The sequence below is a fragment of the Amphibalanus amphitrite genome, unplaced genomic scaffold (genome assembly GCF_019059575.1).
Source record: "Amphibalanus amphitrite isolate SeventyFive unplaced genomic scaffold, NRLGWU_Aamphi_draft 000275F_arrow, whole genome shotgun sequence".
In the NCBI taxonomy this organism is placed as follows: Eukaryota; Metazoa; Arthropoda; class Thecostraca; order Balanomorpha; family Balanidae; genus Amphibalanus; species Amphibalanus amphitrite.
In genome coordinates, this window is record NW_024881770.1 from 30,646 (window position 1) to 54,377 (window position 23,732).

The 23,732-nt window shown below is 47.2% G+C and overlaps 1 protein-coding gene across 1 annotated transcript; it reads left to right on the top strand.

Annotated features, from left to right (window-relative positions):
- Positions 1-2,989: 2,989 nt before the first annotated feature.
- LOC122387160 (calcium-activated chloride channel regulator 1-like) lies at positions 2,990-23,319 on the top strand. The gene is made up of 18 exons (XM_043377077.1): positions 2,990-3,252; positions 6,520-6,657; positions 6,820-6,979; positions 7,297-7,465; positions 8,168-8,300; positions 8,633-8,763; positions 9,972-10,077; positions 10,691-10,918; positions 12,881-13,047; positions 13,369-13,528; positions 13,974-14,201; positions 17,211-17,287; positions 19,155-19,292; positions 19,528-19,657; positions 19,991-20,144; positions 20,611-20,784; positions 22,077-22,277; positions 22,475-23,319. The coding sequence occupies exons 1-18, from the start codon at positions 3,082-3,084 to the stop codon at positions 22,663-22,665; spliced, it is 2,856 nt and encodes a 951-aa protein (XP_043233012.1). The 5' UTR covers positions 2,990-3,081; the 3' UTR covers positions 22,666-23,319.
- The last annotated feature ends 413 nt before the right edge of the window (positions 23,320-23,732 follow it).

Consider the following 23,732-nt stretch of genomic DNA (forward strand, 5'->3'; position numbering starts at 1 on the left):
GCGGACTTACTTTAGCTTGCACTGGCCTGGCGGGTTCCAAGCCGGCGGCCGGTTCTTTTGCTGACGCTGATGACTGACGGTGTCGGCTGACCCGGCCGCTGACCAGGTCGCACCGTCGGACGGAGCAGACTGGCGGGGCTGCCGGCGGCGACGGACGCCTCGCTCCGTCGGTGTCGGCTGCGGCGGGGGCGTCGGCCGATCGACTGGCCCGTGTCGGCACAGACTGGTGCGCAGCAGCAACATATGGTGCGCCACGTGCAGAGACGGACACCAGCCAGCGCCGCCGGCCGAACTCGATCCCTGACCCGGTCGGCGACCACGTCATGGCAGCTCATATGGACTCGGTGATAGAAGTTCTGTTTTGGCCGGGAGTTTGCATGGCGCGACGTTCCGATGGGATATTACCTGATCTGCCTAACGTGGAGGTGGTGTTTACGGCCCTCTTCTATCTTCAAACCATTTAGCCGGCCAAAATTCAAACGATCATCGATAATCCCGCTAAGATATACCAGATAATTGACTGACCCCATTGTCGCAGATGACGTCAATAGTCAGTTCAACTTTTAAATTTTTGTGTAACAATATGGACAAATCAAATGACACAGAAATTAAAAGCTTATATAATGTTTGTTATTCCTGCTTCAGGCTATATATCAGAAGTTGACGCCAACTTTCGTCCAGGCCAGGTCACACTGGCCAGGCCGCAACAGGTCACCGATTGCTGCAAATATATGATGGGCCAATGAAATGTCGTTAGGTTTGGATGTTCATGAATCATGAGCAGCGGTCTCTTGGCCATTAACGACAGATAGGGTCAAAGTTATGTCAAACTCGGGTCAAAATCTTGTAAAACAAGGTCAGATTAAAAGTTGTTTCTTAGCATGGAACGGGTGTCTATCCAACGCAGTTTGTCACCAGGAACACTTACAGGTGGTTTACGTTTTGCGCTTCTACACGCAAAATTGACTTCATGATAACTTGGAAATGCAAATAAATGAACCCTGAAATCCCAACCTGACCTTTACGCGTCACCCATCTAGCCGGATCCAATTGTGGCATACCAGCCTTGAGTGCAATCGGTCCATCGGTTCTTGAGACCGCATGTATGTAGGAGGAGTCCTGCACGTGCACACCAACCGTAGCATATCAAAATCAAAATGTATTGCCCGTTTGGTTGCCCAACGATAAGACTAGCTTCAACGCAATCGAAACAGCTATTCCAGAGCTAGTGTAAGGGCGCAACAATTTCAGCACCTCGTATTCAGAATGTGACAGGTACCGTGGCAGACATGCGGGTACATCATCAGTCGTTGAATGTGTGGCAGATGTGATAGGACTACCCAGCATAGAGGATATCGGTGAAACCTTGCTTATGATTGACACAATGTAGCATTCCAAAGGTGTTCTACAGACCGCGCTGGACCAGGCTGGAATGGCCTGCTCGTACCGATATGTTTCCATTAGACCAAAGTACTCGCTTTATGCTTCTCTGTCGCTTGTTATTATTAATTTTGTAGATTATCCAACCATGCTACTATCAGTAAAATGCCTTTTGGGCGAAGAACGAGAGAGCGAGATAGTGAGCCCTGCACGTGCGGAAGGGCGAGAAGGTACTTGCAACGGGCTTGTGCAAAGCACTCTTCTAACCGGTTGCTAGCGGTGTGCCAAATTTGAATGCTATTGGCCCAGCCGTTCCTGAGACATGGAAGCGGCATTCTGCACGTGCGCACGTGCAAACGGGGTCCAAACTGACTTTTGCATGGCACCCTACTAACCGGTCCCCAACCGTGTACCAGATGTAAGCGCAATCAGCCCAACTGTTCTCGAGATCTGGTGCCCTGCACGTGCGCACGTACCGTAGCACCCTAACCGCAACATATAGGAATGCATTGCCTGGTGGGGTCTACCTGTATGGCAAGTTTAACCCTCGCCCGTATAGAGAGGGGGGTCGAACGGACCCCCCTTCGGTTTTTCGCGAATAACTCGCGTAAAAAGCGGCCGATCGCGACGAAACTTTCAGTATCCCTCGAGTTGATCAATTTTACACCTACCCTGAAAATCTCATCACCCTGACCCAAATGACCTTTGAGCTCTAGCTCGATCAGGGGCGAAACGGCAAGGGGGGTCCAACGGACCCCCCCCCCCCCTTATACGTTCGCGGCTGGAAAAACACCAATACGGGCGAGGGTTAACTGTTAAGCGAAATCGCCCCAGTAATTACCGAGTTATAAAAATGGGAACAAATTTAGCACCTCTTTTTGTGGCATTTTGCACGTGCACTGGGGGTGACCCACATGCATCGAGAGTATTCTATGTTTTGTAGAAGAGATGCAACTACCCTGCAAAAATAACCGCAAATCAATCATCTAAGCAGTTACCGAGATATAGGCCTCCCAAAAGCGCTATTTCTGTAGATCTGCTTGAACAACCTTGACTTTTCACGTGGCACGTACCACGACGGTCGTCTGGATGCATAAAAAAATAGTCAACCACGGGGAAGAAGGGATGGGGCTACCCAACAAAAAAGACCGCATGTCAATCAGCCCAGCGGTTGCTGAGTCTCTCAAAAGCGTTACAGGCCGGGCCGGGCTGGGCCGGGCCGGGCCGCCCATACTGAGATTTTTTCCGCTCTATTGAAAAGAGTTCGCTGCGCTCGCTGCGCTCGTTTGCTCGTAATAACAACTAGCAAGCATATAAATAGGTTTCCGCTCCCTTGAGTGGCCACGGTCTTAGAGTATGCCGAGTTTGAGGCGAAAAACTCTATACACTTGAACTTTGTCACACGATTGCTACCACGCAATGCATCTGAACGCATGTCACAAGACATATTCGGCAGAGTTCTTAAGCGCAATCGACGGCATATCATGCTTTGATCACATGAGCTCTCTCGCGCTCGGTACTTCTTTGTGAGTAATCATTGCGCATTTGTATCATGTTGACCGCCATTGCTGCGATAGCACTTATTGCTCAGACGTCTGGCTGTGATTTCCGGGTGCGATATGGGCCGCCTGCCGGCCGGCTCGTTTGATCGGGCGTCATTCGACCGGTGTCGGTGGCGCTGGTGGCACGTCTCCGCGGACGATGACGCGCTGCTCGGTCCGAGCTCTGACGGCGCTGGCGGTCGCCGCTGGCCTGCTGGCCGCCGCCTCGGCAGAGGTCACCATCACCGACAACGGCTACTCGGGACTGGTGGTGGGCATCTCCAAGGATGTGCCCGAGGACGACGGACCGCAGCTCATCGAGGCCATCAAGGTGCGAGGTGCTTAGAACGCTCCAGAAAAGTTACGGCTGGAAAAAGTTAAAACAGCTTTATGATGTTTGTGTAATTGAGTGCGTTATCAAACGTATCAAAAAGGAGAAATAGAATGAAGAGGTTTGTAACAGACATTTAGATTTTTCAGGCTTGGTGCACTTGCCACTTGCCAGCATATATATTCAACACATGTTTTGTATTGCATATTGCATAATGCATACATATATACAAGAGATTTGGTAAGATGTCGTCATGTCGTCAAGTGTGCTGCATTTGCCAAGAAGCCCCTCCCGCGCACCGACGGGAGGGGGATGGTTAACCCTCGCCCCGCTCGGGGGGCCAATTTCCCCCTGTGTGTTTCCTGAATAGCAAGAAAACGTTGCAATACCTTATCGGGCATCAATTTGACACCTCCACACAAAATTTCCAGTCTAAGGTCACCTTAGGTCAGGAGTTATTGAGGTCAAACTGAGGTCATGTTCGAACAAAAATGAGCAAAAAACATGAAATCTTGAAACGCTCACCTAAGCTACAGTTACTTAACAATTTCAAAGTTCTTTATAGGTCATGTAGAGAAAAAAACGGCGCTACAAAACTACTATCTCAGATTTTCAACATTTTTAGATTTTGACCCCCAAAAATTAAAAAAAGAATTTTCTAGAAAAACGCAAAACAATTCCAAAAAAGTTTTTTGAATCTCGAAAAAATCGGAATATATGTGATAGATCCTGTGCTCTTCTATCTACATACCAATTTTTAGATTGATACCTCTTTTTTGGCCAAGTTATAGCAAAAAAAAAAAACTGTTCAAAATTCGATACATAAAGTATCTTGATCACTGTCATTGCATTACATTAAACATTACATTACATTGTTCATTACAATTGACATTACAATTGTCAAATTTTTGAACTCAATTTTTGGCAATTCTAGAGCAGGTAGCGCAAAACAAAGACCACCATTGAACTCCCCGTGACGAGTTGCATCGAACCGATATCCATTTTATGCAAAAATATCAACTTTGAAATTTGACCTAATTTGACCTGACCCTGACCTGACCTTGGACCATAAAACATGTATCACAGGATATTTTCATATTGTGACCCTCAGTGACCTACCCTCTGTGACCTGACCTGGTATCAGTGACCTCAAATAGCAAAATATGTGTTTGACGAACAATACCCAATCGATGATTTTCAATGAAATGCATTTTACTAGATTTTACAACGCATTTCTTGAAATGCCTGTAAACGGTGAAAATTCGACATTTGACCTGACCTGTGACGTCATCGGTTTGATATGATCAATGAAATGAAAAAATGATCAATGAAAAATATGATCGGTTTGGTAGGTCAATGAAACTGGGTCACAAGGTAGTTCCCTGTTGGGGCTATCCAACACAGTTTACCGCTTGTCGCTATGTTGCGTGGTTCTCGAGATCTTAGGGGGGGGGGCAAATTGTCCCCCCCCCCAGCAGGGCGCGTTGCTCGGCAGACCCCAATGGGCGCGGGTTAAACGCCCACCCCCTGAGGTTTTTCGTGAACACCGGAAAAACCGCGGTGGGTAGCGCCGCGAAATTTGGAATGACTTTTTCCTTCATCAATTTTACACATGGTGTGCAAGTTTGAACCTCCTAGCTTTCAAGGTCAGGTAACCAGGTCACTTCATATGACCCAACCTCAAATCACTTTTTGCAGCTTTGTCACTCCGCGTCAGTGCTACTGTAGATGACGGAGGCCTTTGAAAATCGTAAGATGTAATGCGGTCATTGACAGCTACAATTCTTATGTTTTGATGCTGATGACCTAAGGCCAGGTCAATTTCTTTACCTCCCCATTATATGTCAATTGGGGAAAAATCAACCCCTGTTTTTTTTCACTAAACCGCGTCGGAATGGCCCAATATACCATAAATGAATTCATATACGATCAGCCTTGACTACCTTGAAGCCTTTTTTGCTGTTGGGCAGCTGTAAGGTCATGTGACGTCATCAAAGGTCACCAAAGGTTTTTGTGTGCTAATAACTCCTTACAGGAACGAGATACAGCCGAGCGGATGGTCTCATTGTGTTTAGTTCGTCAAGGCGCATCGAATGATATACATGATGACCTTTGAGTTCACGTGACCTGAGGTTAACCTTTGACTTTGACCTTTCGAGGTCAACGCATATATGATTAGATGCATGCGGGTTGACGAGATGATCGCGATGGTGCCGTTACTTTGTTCCCAGCTTGGCTACTTCGAAAGTTATTCGAGAAAAACTCTCTTTATTTCTAGCACCGCCATTTTGACTTTTTTACCCCTGTGACGTCATATTTGACCTGAAAATGACCTCAGTATAAAATTGTAGTCCTTGGCTGTGCGTACGCCATACCGTTTACCGCTTGACACTATCTTGCTTCGTTCTCGAGATCTCAGGGGGGGGGGGGCAGTCATCCGGATCCGCCCCCTCCCGTCGGTTCTAAATTGGCGCGGACCCACGTTGGTGCGCGGGTTAAAAAATGATGATTGCTTACAAATATTTTGTTTGGTAGGTGCATATAGAAAGCGCGAGAGAGCTCAGACTCTCCGGAGTCATCAAGTTCTCCTGATTCGCAACATTCCTGTTTCGCCATGCCCGTTTCTTATCGGCTACAGAAACTTGCTCCCTGAAACGGACCACGAAACGGCGTATTGCATTCGCCGATGATGCGCGAATAGCAGAGTGGTTTGCTTGTCGGAAAGCCTTTTGAGTAGCTTTCAGCATCCATTTCGAAAATAAAGCTCGAGCGCGCTAGAAAACAGTCAAATTCATTCCTTTGACTCGACACAGTATTATGGGGCTAAGCTAAGACAAATAGCAGCCTGGCGCAAATCACATGCACCTGAAACATTGATTCATGTAGCTATAAAAGGCAAGTTATGTTTATTTTTATGCGTGCGCATGCGAGTAACACTTCACCGAAATGGCTTCAAAGCTTCTGGGACATCCTGTAGCTCATTCACGTCAGGGGCTGTCTGTCGAAAGCAAACGTTTTCGGCCTCTAATTTCTTGTCAGAAGTTGTTCTTTTGATAACGTCTTATTTTTGTGACCTGACATCAGACATTGTTCCAGTGTTTCATTCTATCCATGGGATAAATACAAGAAAGAAATGGCCATTTGCTTTCATGATTAGGTATATGCCACATCTACGAAATAGCGACACACATACCAGCGAAAATTTGCCACACACATACTTCCCCAGATTTAGAAATGAGTTCCACATCTTTGGCTGTTTTGTTTCAGGCCATGTTCCGAGAGGCGTCACCTGCTCTGTTCACTGCCACGGAGAAGCGGGCCTACTTCAAGAAGGTCACCATTCTCATTCCCATGACGTGGACCAATACCTCCATCGACAGGATGGCTAATTCTGAAGTTTATGAGGTATGTATGTACTATATGTTTTTCACACATAAGAGCATTTGAGCTCACCAGTGTATTGTTATGACAAAATTTCGTCTGATATAACTCAGCATTTTTTATGTTTGTTCGTGTTCAGTATGTTACTAATCGTTTGTTAACGTCATTTTGGTATCCTGCACTCAGGAGTCGGAGGTGCGCGTGGCGCCGCCGAACCCGGCCTACGGCGACAACCCGTACACGCTGCAGCCGGGCGGCTGTGGCGAGCCGGGCGAGTACATCCACGTGACGCCCGACTACCTGCGCTTCATCAACGACACCATGAAGCGACGCTTCGGACCGGCAGGTGCGGGTTACCGCCAGCGCGCAAGCACAGCGAGTGGTGTGCATGTCGATAAGATAAATCGATTTTGAAACATTTGGCTGTTTGCTTGTGACTATCAGTGCATGTGACTTCATCGTCATTCAAGGTATGAAAATGTTTGCTGTTGTAAAGCATCTAATCTCAAGATCACTCTCGGATTGTTGATCTAGACCTCAGCTAACATGAGGGCAGTTTGATAGTGAATGCTGCTCGCAATGTTTGCTTGTAGATTGTCACCTTGCGATCGTGCCAGCATCTGCCCTGACACCATGGTACACATTATTTGTGCACGTTTTCAGGCAAGGTGGTGACCCACGAGTGGGCCCACCTGCGCTACGGCGTGTTCGAAGAGTACGGCTACCCGGGCGACCCGGCGTACCCGCTTTTCTACTACAGCATTCAGGAGAACGGCGAGCCGCTGCTGGTGCCCAACTTCTGCTCCAATACCACCCTCAAGGGACAGACTTAGTGGGTGTAATTGCTTACGTCTGCTCGTACCTTATATTATGTAGGGCACTTCAATAATGACAGTGTACAGGGCTGCATCTTTCCTCTCATGTATAGTATATTCATTACCCATTCGCTTAGGCATATGTACAGTCTGTCTTAAAAGTACCGCGCAAAGTGACGGTGGATCCATCAAGCCTGACTGAGGAAGGGCCTGCTATAATTTGAGTCACCGAAGCAATTGACCTGGGGAGTGGGGAATGCACGAGGATGTCAATTGCTTCGGTGACTCAAATTATAGCAGGCCCTTCCTCGTTCAGGCTTGATGGATCCACCGTCACTTTGCGCGGTACTTTTAAGACAGACTGTACAAAAGCAAATGCATAACGTCGTCATTCAATAAAATGATCAATCAATAATGCAATGATGAATATAATTGAGATTGCAAATTCATATATTTGTGAGTGCACCATCCACCTGCATGAGCGGTATGATCCTACCCAGCGGTTCACGTGCATGTGCGGCATGTTCCGACACATAAAATGTGCAGAAAGCACCACTGATAGGTGTCTGTTGTCGGCACGCTGATAAAGTTTCCTGTTTGAAATATCATCTCGTGTATTTACCATCAAGCTGGTAAAATGAGCACCGATCGACTCCAGGCTGTTTGACATATACAAAACTGATGTGCCTGTCTGCACTTGCATTAATTCTCGCTCACAGCAACCGAAAGACCGGTGGAAGCGACTGCACGTTCGACGATTCGACGGGTCTGCCGGACAGCGACTGCTGGTTCTACCCGTACGACGATAACGACGCCGTGACGTCACTCATGTCGTTCACCTACCTCGAATCGGTAGGCTGATTTATTTTAGTGTCATTCATATGTCCCTTTATTCATTCATTCATTCATTCATATTCATTGCTAATGACTAATGAGGGTCCCTCATCTCTTCTGAACCTACAAACAAACTTCAGACGTGGAGCATTGCAGGAAGTGAGAAACCGCAGTACGCTTACGGTACGCTGAATAAAGACAATACACACGCAGTATGCGATGCCACCATCTTCACTTTTTTAATGGCTTCATAATTCATGGCTACGTGTTTCGCTTTCGATCGGTAGAGACAAGATAGATGATGTGGCTTTTTCCCTGTCATGCCATCATTGACGTCAGATCCCCGACAGGTGAGCCACTTCTGTGACGGCAGCGAGGAGAAACATCACCGTGCCGACGCGCCCAACAAGCACAACGTCCGCTGCAACCAGAGATCCGTCTGGGATGTGATCGCCGACAACGACGACTTCGCCGGCGGCGCGTAAGAATTAGCGCTGGACACTCATTAGGACAGATAGACTATTGACTTGTTAAGGGATAGATAGTGATAATGCAGCGATGGCTCGAACAATGCAGCATATATGGTCTTTCACATTTTAGGCATGTTTAATACGATTACAGCAACCAACACTGCAATGCATAGCATATAAGCAGCGTGTAAATAATCCATACCTGCATATATACGTGCATGACCACTCTCTCTCTCTCTCTCTCTCTCTCTCTCTCTCTCTCTCTCTCTCTCTCTCTCTCTCTCTCTCTCTCTCTCTCTCTCTCTCTCTCTCTCTCTCTCTCTCTCTCTCTCTCTCTCTCTCTCTCTCTCCTCTCTCTCTCTCTCTCTCTCTCTCTCTCTCTCTCTCTCTCTCTCTCTCTCTCTCTCTCTCTCTCTCTCTCTCTCTCCTCTCTCTCTCTCTCTCTCTCTCTCTCTCTCTCTCTCTCTCTCTCTCTCCTCTCTCTCTCTCTCTCTCTCTCTCTCTCTCTCTCTCTCTCTCTCTCTCTCTCTCTCTCTCTCTCTCTCTCTCTCTCTCTCTCTCTCTCTCTCTCTCTCTCTCTCTCTCTCTCTCTCTCTCTCTCTCTCTCTCTCTCTCTCTCTCTCTCTCTCTCTCTCTCTCTCTCTCTCTCTCTCTCTCTCTCTCTCTCTCTCTCTCTCTCTCTCTCTCTCTCTCTCTCTCTCTCTCTCTCTCTCTCTCTCTCTCTCTCTCTCTCTCTCTCTCTCTCTCTCTCTCTCTCCTCTCTCTCTCTCTCTCTCTCTCTCTCTCTCTCTCTCTCTCTCTCTCTCCTCTCTCTCTCTCTCTCTCTCTCTCTCTCTCTCTCTCTCTCTCTCTCTCTCTCTCTCTCTCTCTCTCTCTCTCTCTCTCTCTCTCTCTCTCTCTCTCTCTCTCTCTCTCTCTCTCTCTCTCTCTCTCTCTCTCTCTCTCTCTCTCTCTCTCTCTCTCTCTCTCTCTCTCTCTCTCTCTCTCTCTCTCTCTCTCTCTCTCTCTCCTCTCTCTCTCTCTCTCTCTCTCTCTCTCTCTCTCTCTCTCTCTCTCTCTCTCTCTCTCTCTCTCTCTCTCTCTCTCTCTCTCTCTCTCTCTCCTCTCTCTCTCTCTCTCTCTCTCTCTCTCTCTCTCTCTCTCTCTCTCTCTCTCTCTCTCTCTCTCTCTCTCTTACTGATGTGATGTAGGGCATGACATTTGTGACCTGTCTGACCAGGAACCCGCCGGCCGACCTGACCCCGACCCAGATCGAGCCCTCGTTCGAGGTGGTGCGTCAGACGGATGCTCGCTACGTCCTGGTGCTCGATACATCGGGCAGCATGGTGAGACAAATGACCAGAAACTGACATTATACATGCTGCAGATTGTTTGCAAACCGCAAGCAAGGTAGGCCGACTGGAGCTGGGCCGTTAACGAAGGCAGACGAAACGGTTCTTTCGAAACAAGCTATAGGAAAGAAAATATTCGATATACAAACAACTTTGGATAAACAAATATAACTAAATATAGCTAGATTTTCCATGTTTACAAGCTGCATGGTCCCTGAGTGAATAGAAAAATGTGGAAAAACTAGAAATCTTCATATTTAAAGGCTCTTTTAAAACTGGTGACACAAGGATAGTGCAGTACATAAAGTCGCATTTGTGCGTTCACCTGTATTTACTTAAAGTATACATTGACCATTGTACATTGTGTCGGTACACTGTATACATTCTATATGATTTAAGCCCGATCCACGGTCAAGCCATAGCTTTGTTGAAAAATATCCTGATGGTTACAGCTGCCCAAAACGATGGTAATATACCAACCTTACTAAGCCGCCTTGCATGGTGGTGCGCAGATATGATATCCTGTTTCCAATTTTAAGTTGTTCTTGCTACTATTTTCTGATCGCCTCTTGATAAGCAGCATATAACATCTACGAATGCATTTCAGAGCGGCAGTAGGATCACCCAGCTCAACAACGCAGCAACCAAATGGATCAAGTACGAGCTCCAGAACGGTACCTGGGTATCTATCGTAACATTTACTACCGTCGGATACCTGCAAACTGATTTCATACAGATCGTGGACGAGACTTCTCGGAACAGCCTGGCAAATTTTGTGCCGAATAGAGCAGACGGTGGCACCTGCATTTGCAATGGATTGGACATGGCCCTCAAGGTAAGAGTCAGAAAATACATAATCGGTCACCTCGTGACCTGTTATACATATGTCATTATTAATAACATACATCACCCCTCGTTATCCTTAGTGGGACCATAGAGATCTTATGATATTATAAGATCTCTATGAGTAGGACCAATGTCCCACTAAAGATCAACATAGTTTTATATCCTGTTAAATAGGTATACTCAATATTCGGTTGAATGGTTTTAACCTTCATGGCTCTAACCTTCATGGTTCTCTAAACTTTTTAAGGTAGATCTGCCACGCAGCACCTGCATTTGCATCCATGATGCAACAAACTGCAGTCGGCATACGTACATACATACGAGTAATTCGCTCTCCGGCATCACCAGCCAGAGATGGTTTGACGGATCACCCGAGCTGAATTCTCGCTTCCCACTGCCCCATTGAACTGCAAGCTCGGCAGCGGCCTCCCTTCGGATTTGACGTGGACTCGACCACAACAGTCGGCTCACCTCACAGGGCAATGTTTCTTCTCTTTGTCCCTCCTTATCCCATGGCTTCGTTATGGTCTTCTGCAATGTCAGACGTGAACCCGCGAGTTGCTGGGGGGGGACGTTAAACGCCCCTACTTTTTTCGCTGGGCCATAGCATAAAAACGGCGCGCCGCAGGCGCGCCAAATTTTGGGTACCTGTAGGGAATTGATTGAAGTTTATTGTGAGAAAGTTTCAAAATATCGGTCAGAAAATTTTTGAGATATCAAGGTTTTAGTGACGTCATGATTTCTGAGTTTTCGACCAAAAATGGCATATGTTCAAAAAATCATATAAAATCACAAAATAGACATACAGACATGCCGTGAACGCCATTAGACTGCCAATACCATGAACAATCAAATGGCTATCTTCGATTATTGATTATCGTTCCGCATTTTCCAAAATCTTGAACTGAATCTTGGCAGTTTCTCGTGACTACTTCACGACCATGATACATGCATTTCTTAAATTGAACTTTTTGAGCCAAACACGTACACATATGCTAAAATGAATGTCACCATCGTGTTTTACGTCCCAAATTACCCATAAAACATGTGTCACAGGCTGCGAATATCAGTTTTGATTTTTTGATTTTATCAGTTTTGATTTGATATGTGCCTACTGGGTTGACCTGACCTTGACCCTGGCCTATGCTTGACTGACCCCCACTCTTGTAGGCCTTATATGATGGATTGTGCACCGTTTTGACAGAGTTTATGACGAGAGGCGCCCATTGCGAAGTCTTGAAGTCCATGCTACTGAAAGCCCGATTTCAGGTGTTTGACCTGACCTTGACCCGACCTGTGACCTCAAAATTCAACTATAAAGTACTTATCTGAAGCGTCTCGTCGCGTTCTTTCTTTGAAACGCGCGCCTATTGGTTCTCGAGTTATCGGCTGGGGGCGTTTAACGCCCCCCCCCCCCCCAGCAAACGGTGGTGGCGAAATACCCCAGCAACTGCCGGGTTAATTTTAGCGCAGTTCATTTAATCATTTTAGTGTTGTATCAGAAAGCATTGTGAGCGCAAGTGCATGCACACAGCTGCCACAGCACCCGTTCGGATCGATCGCCTGAATTACAGTTGCCTGTCTCGCCGACCACTGCAGCGGATTCAGGGGAGAGGCATCTGGGGTTATCCCCCGCAGCGCCCAAAATCGACGACAATTTTCGGTTTTTCGAAAATAAAACGAAACTAAACAACTTTTATCAGGAAACGTTTGTTTTGAACTGCACAGCAGTGCGATAAGGGATCAAAATCCGATGAGCTCTCGGAATCTGGAGATTTTTGGGAGGTATGTCCCCGCAGCGTCCAAGACCGCGTCTCTGGATCCGCCAGTGTGCCCGGCTGGTGACGACACAGCTGCACTGAGTATTACGTGCAAGTGTAACTCAAGTCCAGAGCGAAATATATCCCATCCTATTACATGACCTGAGGCGTTCACATTATGTGTATTCCAGACCCTGCAAAAAGCCCTCGGTGGACCCGGTGGAATCATTATTCTTATGACGGACGGTGACGAGAATCTCGGTTGTGACAACCCCAATGCACCCGGTGACTGGGACATGACCGATCTTTACGGACCGGTAGAGGAGGCCCAGGTCATTGTGGTCACCATGGCCTTTGGGTAAGGCTCTCGCAGGAAGGGGAGCGACAACTTTCGGTTGTTAGCTATACAATGTACATAAAATAATTCCAGATTTGTCCTGATATAGTGTTTCATCAACGTTGGCTATGAAATAAAACGGTAGCGAGGTAGTTGCCTTGGCATGTTGTCACGGCGGATGAAATCCATGGCAATGTATTTTGACAGCTTGAATTTTGTTAAACAAACGTGGGAGTGGGCTTTTGTTCTTTGATGCACGTAAACACCATTGTCTATAATCATACCAAACTGTTCTTATGCTCATTTGTAAATTTTCAGCTGAATTGAAGTGTTTGGTTACAGCACCAGCGCAGACACAAGGCTGGAGAAGTTTGCCGAAATAAGTGGTGGTAGGACTTACTTTATCGACGATACAAAGGCGGCTCTGGACCTGGACCAGGCGTTCCAGGGCTGCCTCACCTACCAACCGGACATCACCGTCGAAACCGAAAAGGACATCGTGGTTAGTGAAAAGAGTCGACGGCCACGGATAATGGAATGATTTTCAAGTTTTTTTTTATAAATTTAGTCCGAATGGTTGAATGGGTGGATTTGAGGAATCAGAGCCCGCACTAAGCATAGCTTGTTGTGCTGACCCTGACCCCACCACCCGATCGCGCAATTCCAGTTGTATGGCAGAATTTTGTCCGAACGTTTAACGTGCCCTCACGACTGGACACGGTCCAATGTTGAAGACAATGTTCCTGCCCAAAGAGTTTAAAGATAGATCATGGATCAGACAGACTTCTGATTTAGTCGAGTAGGGTTTATATGTATATAACGCGATTCTGTCATGTTTTGCTCGTGTAACACTATCCCAGTGCATCCTTGCTTAAGTATGAACACATTGAACGTCCGTAACTGGGATGGTGCGGTGTTTGATTTAATTGTTTCGATATCTTCGACAGCTTTTCCAACAGCACATTGGAGCCTCTGCTGTGAACTCTTTCTCCGGCATGTTTTCAATCGACCCGACCACTGGCCGTGACCTCATCTTCAAAATCGAGTATTCCGACGCCTCAACTCCAAGCAAGATCTCTTCTGTCATATTACTGTCTCCAAGCGGAGAATATATCACAAATATCACCTACGTTTCCGGGGAGAACTTCGGAACCATCGAAGTGCCAATGGCTGAGGTAGGTCGACTTAGCCCGCGCCTGGCCGGGGGTGTTCGGTCATCCCCAATGCGTTTTTTTTTGCGGGAAGTTTTGCACGCTTGGAGATCGATCTGCAAGCTCAAAACCTGTCTACCAGGCTTTCAAGAGCTGCTTAAAAAAACTCGTGCGATCAGCTAGCTTCAACAGGCAGTAGGAATAACACACACCTACAGGGGTTTCAAGTTTAATAATTGAATAGTGGGACTACTAACCCGCGCTGCGCTGGTGGTCTGAGTTTTCCGTGTCGTGCTGGGGGGGGGGGGGAGGTCACTCCCGCCTAACTTGGCTCCTGGGCCACGTAGTGGCATTCGAAAGGGCGTGAAGATAATGACGGAAATACTTCAGCCATATCTTCAGTCATTTCTTCAAAATAATGACGGAAATACTTCAGTCATTTCTTAGAGCAGGTCAAAGGTCAGGTCACCAGAGGTCGTCAAAGGTCAAATTTGGTCTATTTCAATAATTTTCGAAATACCGACGCATTAATCGGGAACCAATACCTATAGAGCTATAGCGCCGCAGAAAAGCGCATTCGATAGCCCTTTTACGGGTCTTTCTGATTATGGCCTTCATATTTGACCTCAGGCCTACGGTTTAGCCTTCAGAGGGCAAAAACTCTACAAAATAGTTGTTTTATGAAACTGTTTTTCGACAATAACTTTTGATTAAGAGCCTTGACTTTACTTTTCCCAGCACAGTGTTTCTCTCGTCGAGACGCGTCGAATGAATTATAAGTTGACCTTGAAAGGTCATTTTGAAAATTTGATCTGAAGTCAAGGTCATGACCTGACCGGAAAGGGTCATGCTGCATATCAGTCGATCCGTATCGCTGAGCTGAACACATTTAATGTGTTTTCACCGTTCCAGCACGTCTCTATCAAAAGTAGTCGAAAAACTGATGGCGATCTTTCGTGACCTGAAATGACCTCAGGGGCATACAAAGGAGTCACAGGTACCTACAATTCTCTGATTCGTTTTGTCATATTTACCCTATACCTATAATTTATAAATCGATGCTTGAGAATGTTTATGAGCGACCTTCGTCCAAAAGAGGTTCATTTCAATTTTCTCCCATTGACTTATAATGGAGAAGTCGAAAAATTGGCCTGACCTCCGGTCAAAGATATCAAAATTCCAGAAAAAAACATTGTATGCATACCTACTGTTACTCTCACAAATCGCTGAAAGTTTCAAAGCGATCGTTCACTCAGTATACCTACACTGAGCCCTTTATTTTTTTTCTGAGGTATAGGTAAGGTTTGAGGTGACCTGGTGACCTGACCTTGAATACCTAGGCCTGAAAGTTTCACATGTGCGAACAAGATAGATGAAATGTGTAGCAAAAGCAGCGGCGCTGCGTGCCGCCTTTTTATAAATTCGCGAGAAAAAAAAAACTTTAAAGGGGGCGTGAAAACGCCCCCAGCTCGGCGCGAGATAGCCCGCAACCCGTAGGGCTATCCGTTGACCCTGTCACCAGTAGGGGGCCCCGTTCGCCCCTCCCCCTCCCTAACCCTCGCCTTGGCAGGGGGGTCGATGCGACCCCCCCCCCCCCCCCCAAGGTTTTTCGGCGGCGCGCAGCGCCGCCAAATTTAGCACAGCCTATGGGGAAACCTTTTTACATATGACCTGAGAATTTCAGGTCCTAGTGACCTCGGGTCAGGTCACCAGGTCAGAAAAACCGGTACAAGGTCATGGTCAAATTTCAATTTTCTTTATGCACCTGTCCAACTCACATTTTTGGACTGATTTCCTTCAAACTTTCAAGATGTACTAAGTTCACCGAGTTGTATAGTTATAACATATAGTTCGGTTTTTTCGATGTCACTGACCTGAGGTCAGTTAGAGGTCATTACGTCGTAATGTTAGGCCTATGGGAAAATATTCAATTCAGAAAATACTGGAGATATCCGCTTCGCTCTATCACTTTTGTGCTTTGAAACCTCAGTACTTAACATAATGGCACCTGGTGCTTCTTTGTTTGGAGTACTTATCCATGGGTCAGGTCAAATGATGCCAACTGAGGTCAAATGACGTTTGTGCCAGTAAATTGTCACACAATAAAGATGCAGCTTTCAAAAAGGTATCATTCTGTTTCTTTTGAAGAGCCGAGTCGAATCATATTTCATTCTTATCTGAAAAGTGATGCACTTTTCAAAATAATTTGACAAATTTTTGAACGATTTTTTTGTGGCTTGTCGTCCGTGGCCCAGAACCCAAGCATGGTAAAATGTGTTTGCACACATATGTAAAAGGAAGCTAATTGACTGCACGTTTCTTATGGTCTTGTGTCATAGACAGTGGCGTGGGAACTTCTTCAAGACTGGGGCTTAACCATATTAGAGAACAACCTAGGGTACCCACAAATTTAGTTTTCTCACCGGTTTTAGGCCACTTATTTTTCAGACCTTGGCCTTTTCAACGAAAAAAAACCGGAAATATTTGCAAAAAAAAATCGGTCTCAGCTGAGTGCAGAAACTGCCGTTTTGGCAACCTGAAATAAAGGTTTAAATCTGCCAATGAGTTGCCGAGCAGTGAAAGAGGTGGATTTTTCACTTACATGCTTTCTTCCTTTGTGACCCACAACCCCTAATTTGGGGAGGACAAGGTGCCCCAACGGTTCCTGACCTCATGAAAAGTTGTGGAGCACCGCCCCACGGCCCCACAGTTGTGGGGACAAGCTTCCCCACTGCCCCCTCCCCCGGTTCCCGCGCCTATGTATGAATCTATGAAATTATGTTGGTAGATTTCCGATTTCGATTCCTCCAGCTGGGAGGCTCAATACATTACGAGCCCCCCCCCCCCCCCCCCAGCCGAAAAGTTGAAGAGGCTCAGCCCCCGCTAGCCCCCCGGTCCCTGCGCCACTGGTCGTAGATTTGTTCATTTCGAATAAAATGCAACCAATACCAACGCTTGAGATACGCTGTATGCATAAGTCGCATTCCCATCGTGTCCCATATTGATCCCTGAAAGGTAATCTCGTTGTTGCAGGAAGGTGACTGGAGTTTTAACATCACTTTCACGAGGGCTTCAGTAGACATGGTCGTCACCACCACATCAAAAGCACGGTAAGCGCATGAGGTCATTCACATGCTTCTGGAGTTTAAAGGCAGTTTCGATGAGTCTCAAATCCGAGTTTTGTGTGGTAAGCCAGATCCGATTTCTGGTAGGGTTCAGTACGGTCAGATCCTCGCCAAAATATTTCTTTAGCAGAGATTTTGGTGCATCACATACATACATATGTCAAGTTCAGTTGCTTCGAATAATGAGCCTTTTGCTTTGGAAAGGTCAAAGGTGTTGGACTTTAGGCCATGGGGGCAGTACAATGCCGCTCAGCTTAGGTATCCACCATTCAGCGTATTAGTGCTTTTCCGACTCGCTAGTTCAATTTGATCGGGATTTATTGACGAAACACTTCGAATAAACTTATATATACCTACAACATATACTTACAACGTCACACAAGTCCAAATGTTCTAATAACGAAAGAATACGCTTAAACTGGTAAAGTATTTGATTACTTCTGATGAGTGATGAGCACTAAGCTTTTGCACCTTTTCCCATGAAGTTGTCAATGGAGTTGTCACGTGCCACTTAGCCGACTTGACTTCAAGTGGCCCTTAAAAATATAACATGTTATACAGTATACACTAGTTAAATGCAGGTCTAATATCATTATCTGGGTTATGTTGGGTTGGGTTTGAAGGGTTGTATGTTTAAACGTTCCAACTAGCACACGCAAGTCATCAGGTCCTTTTCCGCATGCACTCAGCCTTACATGCTCATTGTTCAATGACCGACCCTCCCCCAAACATACACGCTCCTGTTCTACCTAGACCCTCTAATCTCCCGTCCCTGATAAAACCCTCGCCGGCCGAGGGGGGGGGGGGGCGGGTGCCGCCCCCCATAGGGTTTTTTCGCGATTGCTCCGAACACGCTGGCGATAGAGAGCTGAAACTTGGTATACCTGACCTTTGATCCAATCCGGATCTTTTGACACCAACCGCATTTTTAGGTCAGGTCAGGTCACTGACCTATGACGTCATAAGTGAACCTCTGCACGGTCTTCAGATGTCGCAACTTCGCAACGCCCTCACTGCCAGAGGAGATGTCACAGGGAAATGAAACCTGCAGGATCTAGTATCCATTATGAGTCCCACAACTTGTATATCTCGGATTTTTCCTAAAGGTCATATGAGGTCAGGTCATTTTCGTGACCTCACCATTATAAGTCAATGGGGAAAAATTCAAACTGCTATTCTGGCGCCGGGAACGATCTCCAACTATCTCAAGCACACAGAATCGTGATTTGATGCACTCCTTGCAAGGTTAGATGCGTCACTTTTGCAATGTTGACCTTGCGTGACGTCATTTATGACGTCATCAAGGTCAAATTAGTTTTTCGTCAATAACTCTTGATCAAGTTGAGCTAGCGAGTCGAAAAAGGCACCAATGGACTCAGGAAGGCCTGCCAAATCGAATGATATGCGACATGACCTCTTTTGACCAACTTCGTGACCTGGGGGTGCTGACCTGACCTTGAGCTGAGGTCAACACCCCAAGTTGACCTGACCCGGACAAAAAGTATATCATTCGACGCGCCTGAGCGAGGCGAACACGATGCTGCCAAAATCGGCGCTCTGCGGCCGTTTTTTGCGAAAATATTCACCAAAAACTGAACCGTACCCTGGGGCACTTAACCTGACCTCAGAGGTCACCGGTTGACCTAGGACCTTAAAATCGGGTACCAATCTCTGCGTCTCGTAACGGCGCACACGCTCGTTTTTTTTCCGCGACGCGCTAGCTCCACCAGGGGCGAAACGGCGAGGGGGGTCGTACCCGCCCCCCCCCCTCGGCCGGCGCGTATGTAGAAAACCAATAGGTCCGGCGAGGGTTAAGTCCCCCCCTCCCCCCCCAACTGGCGTCTTTCTGCAGGTCCCACGATGTGCTGCCGCTGACTGTCGAGTGCTGGATCGGCAGTACCGCCCAGGTGACGGTCGATAAAAACACCCGGCTCTCGGTGCTCGGGAAGGTGCGCCAGGGACAGAACGCCGTCCTCCAGGCCACTGTCATGTGAGTAGCTCTGACTTCGGATCACTAATGTCAGCTTCTGGCATAACTTTGTGAAGCTGTCATGAAATAGACGTTTCCTCCCGAGCGCTAACATCTAAATGTCGCACTTTCCACCATAGAGCTCTCGAATATATGCGATATTCTATCACCTATTTATTACCAGACGCGGCTCACAATCACCAGCCTCCGCTGTACCTAATGATATTCCGCCTGACCGTACCTCTGTCCGTAACAGGGCACATGTCACGACTCCTGACTCAGCCTCTGGAGTGGTCGATATGCAGCTGCTCGACAGTGGAGTGGGAGCCGACGCCATCCGCGATGACGGCATCTACTCCAAGTACTTCACTCAGTTCAACAAAAAGGTGAACAGTCGTGCACAGTGCACACATAGGGTCAGGTGAAGAGACCTTGGGTCAGCGCACAGTGCGGGGGCAGCTTCAGGCTCTTAGCTATTGTTGGTCGCTAGAATAGCATCAAATGGATTTGCTAGCTCAATAAGTCGTGTAGGTAAACCAGAGTTTCCACTAAACATCGAAGTCAAACACGTGCTTACACTGCACAATCATCGGCTACCCAGCTGATGAGGAGCATTGCGGCGTTGTCAATAGATAGGTACTGAGTTGTTGCCAGTCACTTTCCTGCCAATTCAGCCCTTCGTCACGGCTCATGTTGTTTTAAAGTGACCGAATTTTCAGGGTCGGTACTCGGTGGTCTGTGAGGTACGAAACGACGGTAACGCAGTCATCAACGAGGGCTTCAGCGCCTCTGGAGCCATGCCGAACCCCAAGAACAGCGACAGCTCGTGGTGCTGTGGCAGCACGAGTCCCGTCGGCAACACCCGTCCCACCGGTGGGTGCATATGATAACACCCGTCCCACCGGTGGGTGCATATGGTAACACCCGTCCCACCGGTGGGTGCATATGGTAACACCCGTCCCACCGGTGGGTGCATATGGTAACACCCGTCCCACCGGTGGGTTCACATATGGTAACACCCGTCCCACTGGTGGGTACATGTGGTAGCACTTAGCCCACCTGGTTAATACTTAATATGGTAGCACCTCTCACAAATGTAGGTACTTACATACGTGGCAACACCTATACCACCGTTGGGTTCATATGGTCATAGCACTTATCCCATCGGTGGGTAAATATGGCAGCGACCCGTATTTACCCACCGACCCGTATATTTCACTTTTTGTTTTGTTTGTCAGCAACAAGGGTGTCATAAATGACACAAATCACGTCTAGCTTCCTCGCATGTTACGCGCGTGGAGTAGCGTTACCGTTTGATCGTACTCTCTCCTTCTGACAGGAAACTTCACGCGAACAATCAGTGCCGGAGCGTTCCAGATCATGAATGACCCTCAGAAGGGCATCCTGCCGCCGGGTCAGGTCACTGACCTGGTGCTGCAGCAGCGGTCCCGTTCCAAAAACACCGCCACTGTCCAGTGGACCGCTCCCGGAGCCGACCTGGACCAGGGCACCGGTAAGATGTCGGTAGGCTATGATATGTACCTATATGATACTGTGATGAAGATTTCTGGATATATGCCAAATGCTCACGGACTAGGAATGGATGAAAATCAGGCGGAAGGCTGATGTGTGGTGTTGTTATACATGATACTGCATTCAACACCCAGCTCCAAAGTTCAGTCGCGTCTGCCATCACTGTCCCTTTTCAGTCACCGAGTCCGTGTTCAGTTGTGCTGCCTAGTGCTTACCCTGCAGTTTGACACATCCTAACCCCTGTCCAGTTGTAGTATCTGTCCGTTTCTACCCATCCCGTGTTCAGTCGTATATGTCGGTTTTCACCCATCCCGTGTTCACTTGTAGGGTAACTGTGGGGAAAACGCACCCCTGGGTTAAACGCCTCCCCTAAAAAAATCGTAGATCTTATCGGCGGATAGGTGTTTTATCCTGTCTTTCAGAACAGTCAGCTGCTTGTTTACGTAGTTCTCTATTTCCGGTTCTGCGTCTTGGGGAGCAGCGTGGGTAGGTGCTGATGTTGGTTTTGGGTGTTGTTTTTGTTGTTTTTACAGAAGATTCCTAAGCTTTTGATGCCCTCTTTATTTCACAAAACTTGCTATTGTGCACATCACTCAAAACTGCGTTTTATTGTCATTCTGTTGAATTTATTATGCTGTGGCGTTAGTGGCGCGTTTTTTGTCAATATTTTGTTGACCGGAAATGGAGTGGATGGGGAAAGACGCCTACTCGATGCATGGGGCAAGACGCCCCCAGTTTTCTGAAAGGGGGGCGTTTTGCACGGTGGTGAGAGTGCAGGGTAGCGCCCTGTAGGTCGGGGCCGAAAAGGCCTCTCCCTGTCCTTTTTTGCTGATACATCCTAAACGACTGCAGATATCGTCACCAAACTTTCAGGACTCCTCCGGGCATCCATTTTACACATTGCAACAACATTTTATTCCAAAGGCTATGATAGGTTGACCACAAATGACGTCAGAATGACGTCAAGTTGTGCCATGTTCATCATTTTCTCTGTTGATGGATGGGGTGGGGGCGCTTTGCACATGGGTGTGGGCGTATTACCCAGGGTGTGGGGCAAAACGCCCTTTTGTAAGGGTATGCGGAAACCTTTTTTGGGGGTTAAATACCACACGCAAGTGTCTTTTCTTGGTCTCAAAGCGTAGTAAAAAGAATGAGCTACATGATGGTGCCCAAAGGTTTGAGTAATCTGGGTTGGGTTGAGTGTCAGAAGGTTTCGCGCTTACTGGGGGCGTTTTTGACCTATTCACCCTATCATCTATACCCGTTTTCCAGCCACCGAGTACGAGTTCCGGTGGTCGAACGTGTCCAGCGACCTGTCGCCGTCCCAGTTCCTCACCAAGGGGGTGCTGGTGAACGCCACGCTGGTGCCGGCACCAGAGACCAGCGGCACCATCCAGACGCTCACCATCGACGTCCCCAAAGGACTGGAGGCCAGCAGCTTCTTCATGGCCATGCGCACTCGTGACGACCAGGGTGAGTCCCTACTTGAAACCCGCTTCTCTTATTGGCATTTCCCGCAACGCTTGAGCGTTGGAAATGCGGTCGATTGTCGTTAAAAATAAGCAATGGCACCATGTTCAATCACCGACAGTGGGTAGTGTGAGGAGTTTAGACCCGAACTGCCTGTTCCCCGTCCATGAAGACTCACGGCAGCCCGTGTCCGCCCCCAGCCGACAACTGGAGCGCCGTCTCCAACACAGCCATCCTCTACATGGGGGCCGTGCCGGCGCCCCCCGACGACGGACTGTCGCCCGGAGCCATCGCCGGCATCGTCATCGGCGTGCTGGTGGTCGTCGTCGCCGTCGTTCTGATCGGCGTGTTCGTCAACAACCGTCAACGTACGAAGGTGGACGGCGCGTGATCGGCCTGTCATCTGGCGGCCGGTTGATTTTACCTGCTATCTGCTGTTGATTATTTGTAATTGCTCACACTCGCTCGACTTACCCACTTGTTCACTGTTTCGTGGCTGGTTGACAAGAGAAATTCGCTCATACTTGTCATAGTTCCTTCGTTGTTTCCTCTATATCAGTGGCACTGTATTGTTGCAGAAAAAGACAAGGCATGTATCAACATCGTAATTAGTGACCACATTTGCAGAATAGGTACCTAATTGTATTGATTGAGTTATCAAGTTATGAATGTTTTGATGTTAGTGTTACTGCCTTAATTTATGCCAAATGACTAGGAAGTTAGATAATCGTTGGAGGCTCATGTCAACATCGTGTATTCTTCTTTCTGTGCTGAAATAGGTAATCTTTAGGTATTTTGAGGACCATAACCAGAATGTTAATTCTTTTCACTTTTGATGGACTGAATGAAGCCTTACCTTACTGCTAAGTGCCAAATGTTATCCAGAATATGAGATGAATATAGGTATAAGGCGTTTTACTGTATGAAATTATATATAAAAATCACGATTTGTTAGGTATGGAAATGATTGTTCGTAAGATGCGAGAGAATGTGTAAATACGTTAATAATACACTGCTTTACTCGTAAAGATGATAACAATGATTGTAATATTGACTCAAAATATTTCCTACATAGGTACTCATTAAAGGAACTATCCCACCTTCTAAAATGTTGTTAAAACCAGTTAAATTGTGCCTGACTTTATATATTGGATGACCAGGAACACGGTTCTGGCATTTATTTCTCATTAAACATCTTAGGCTTCCCATATTCCAAACACAAACTTTCAAATATGTGACGTCACAGCCCAAAATTACCTCCTTCCCCAGGCCACATTACTGTCATAAAGCTGATTCTTTTTACTCTGTAGGCACCACAACAAAGTTCAGACCAAGTTTTAAGCGATTTTTCAACGAACAAACCCATTTAAATCAGAATGACTAAACGAGGTGACGTCACACTAACGGTCGCTCCATGTTGAAGATAGGGCCTTGCGCAAGACCCATTTTCAAATGAAG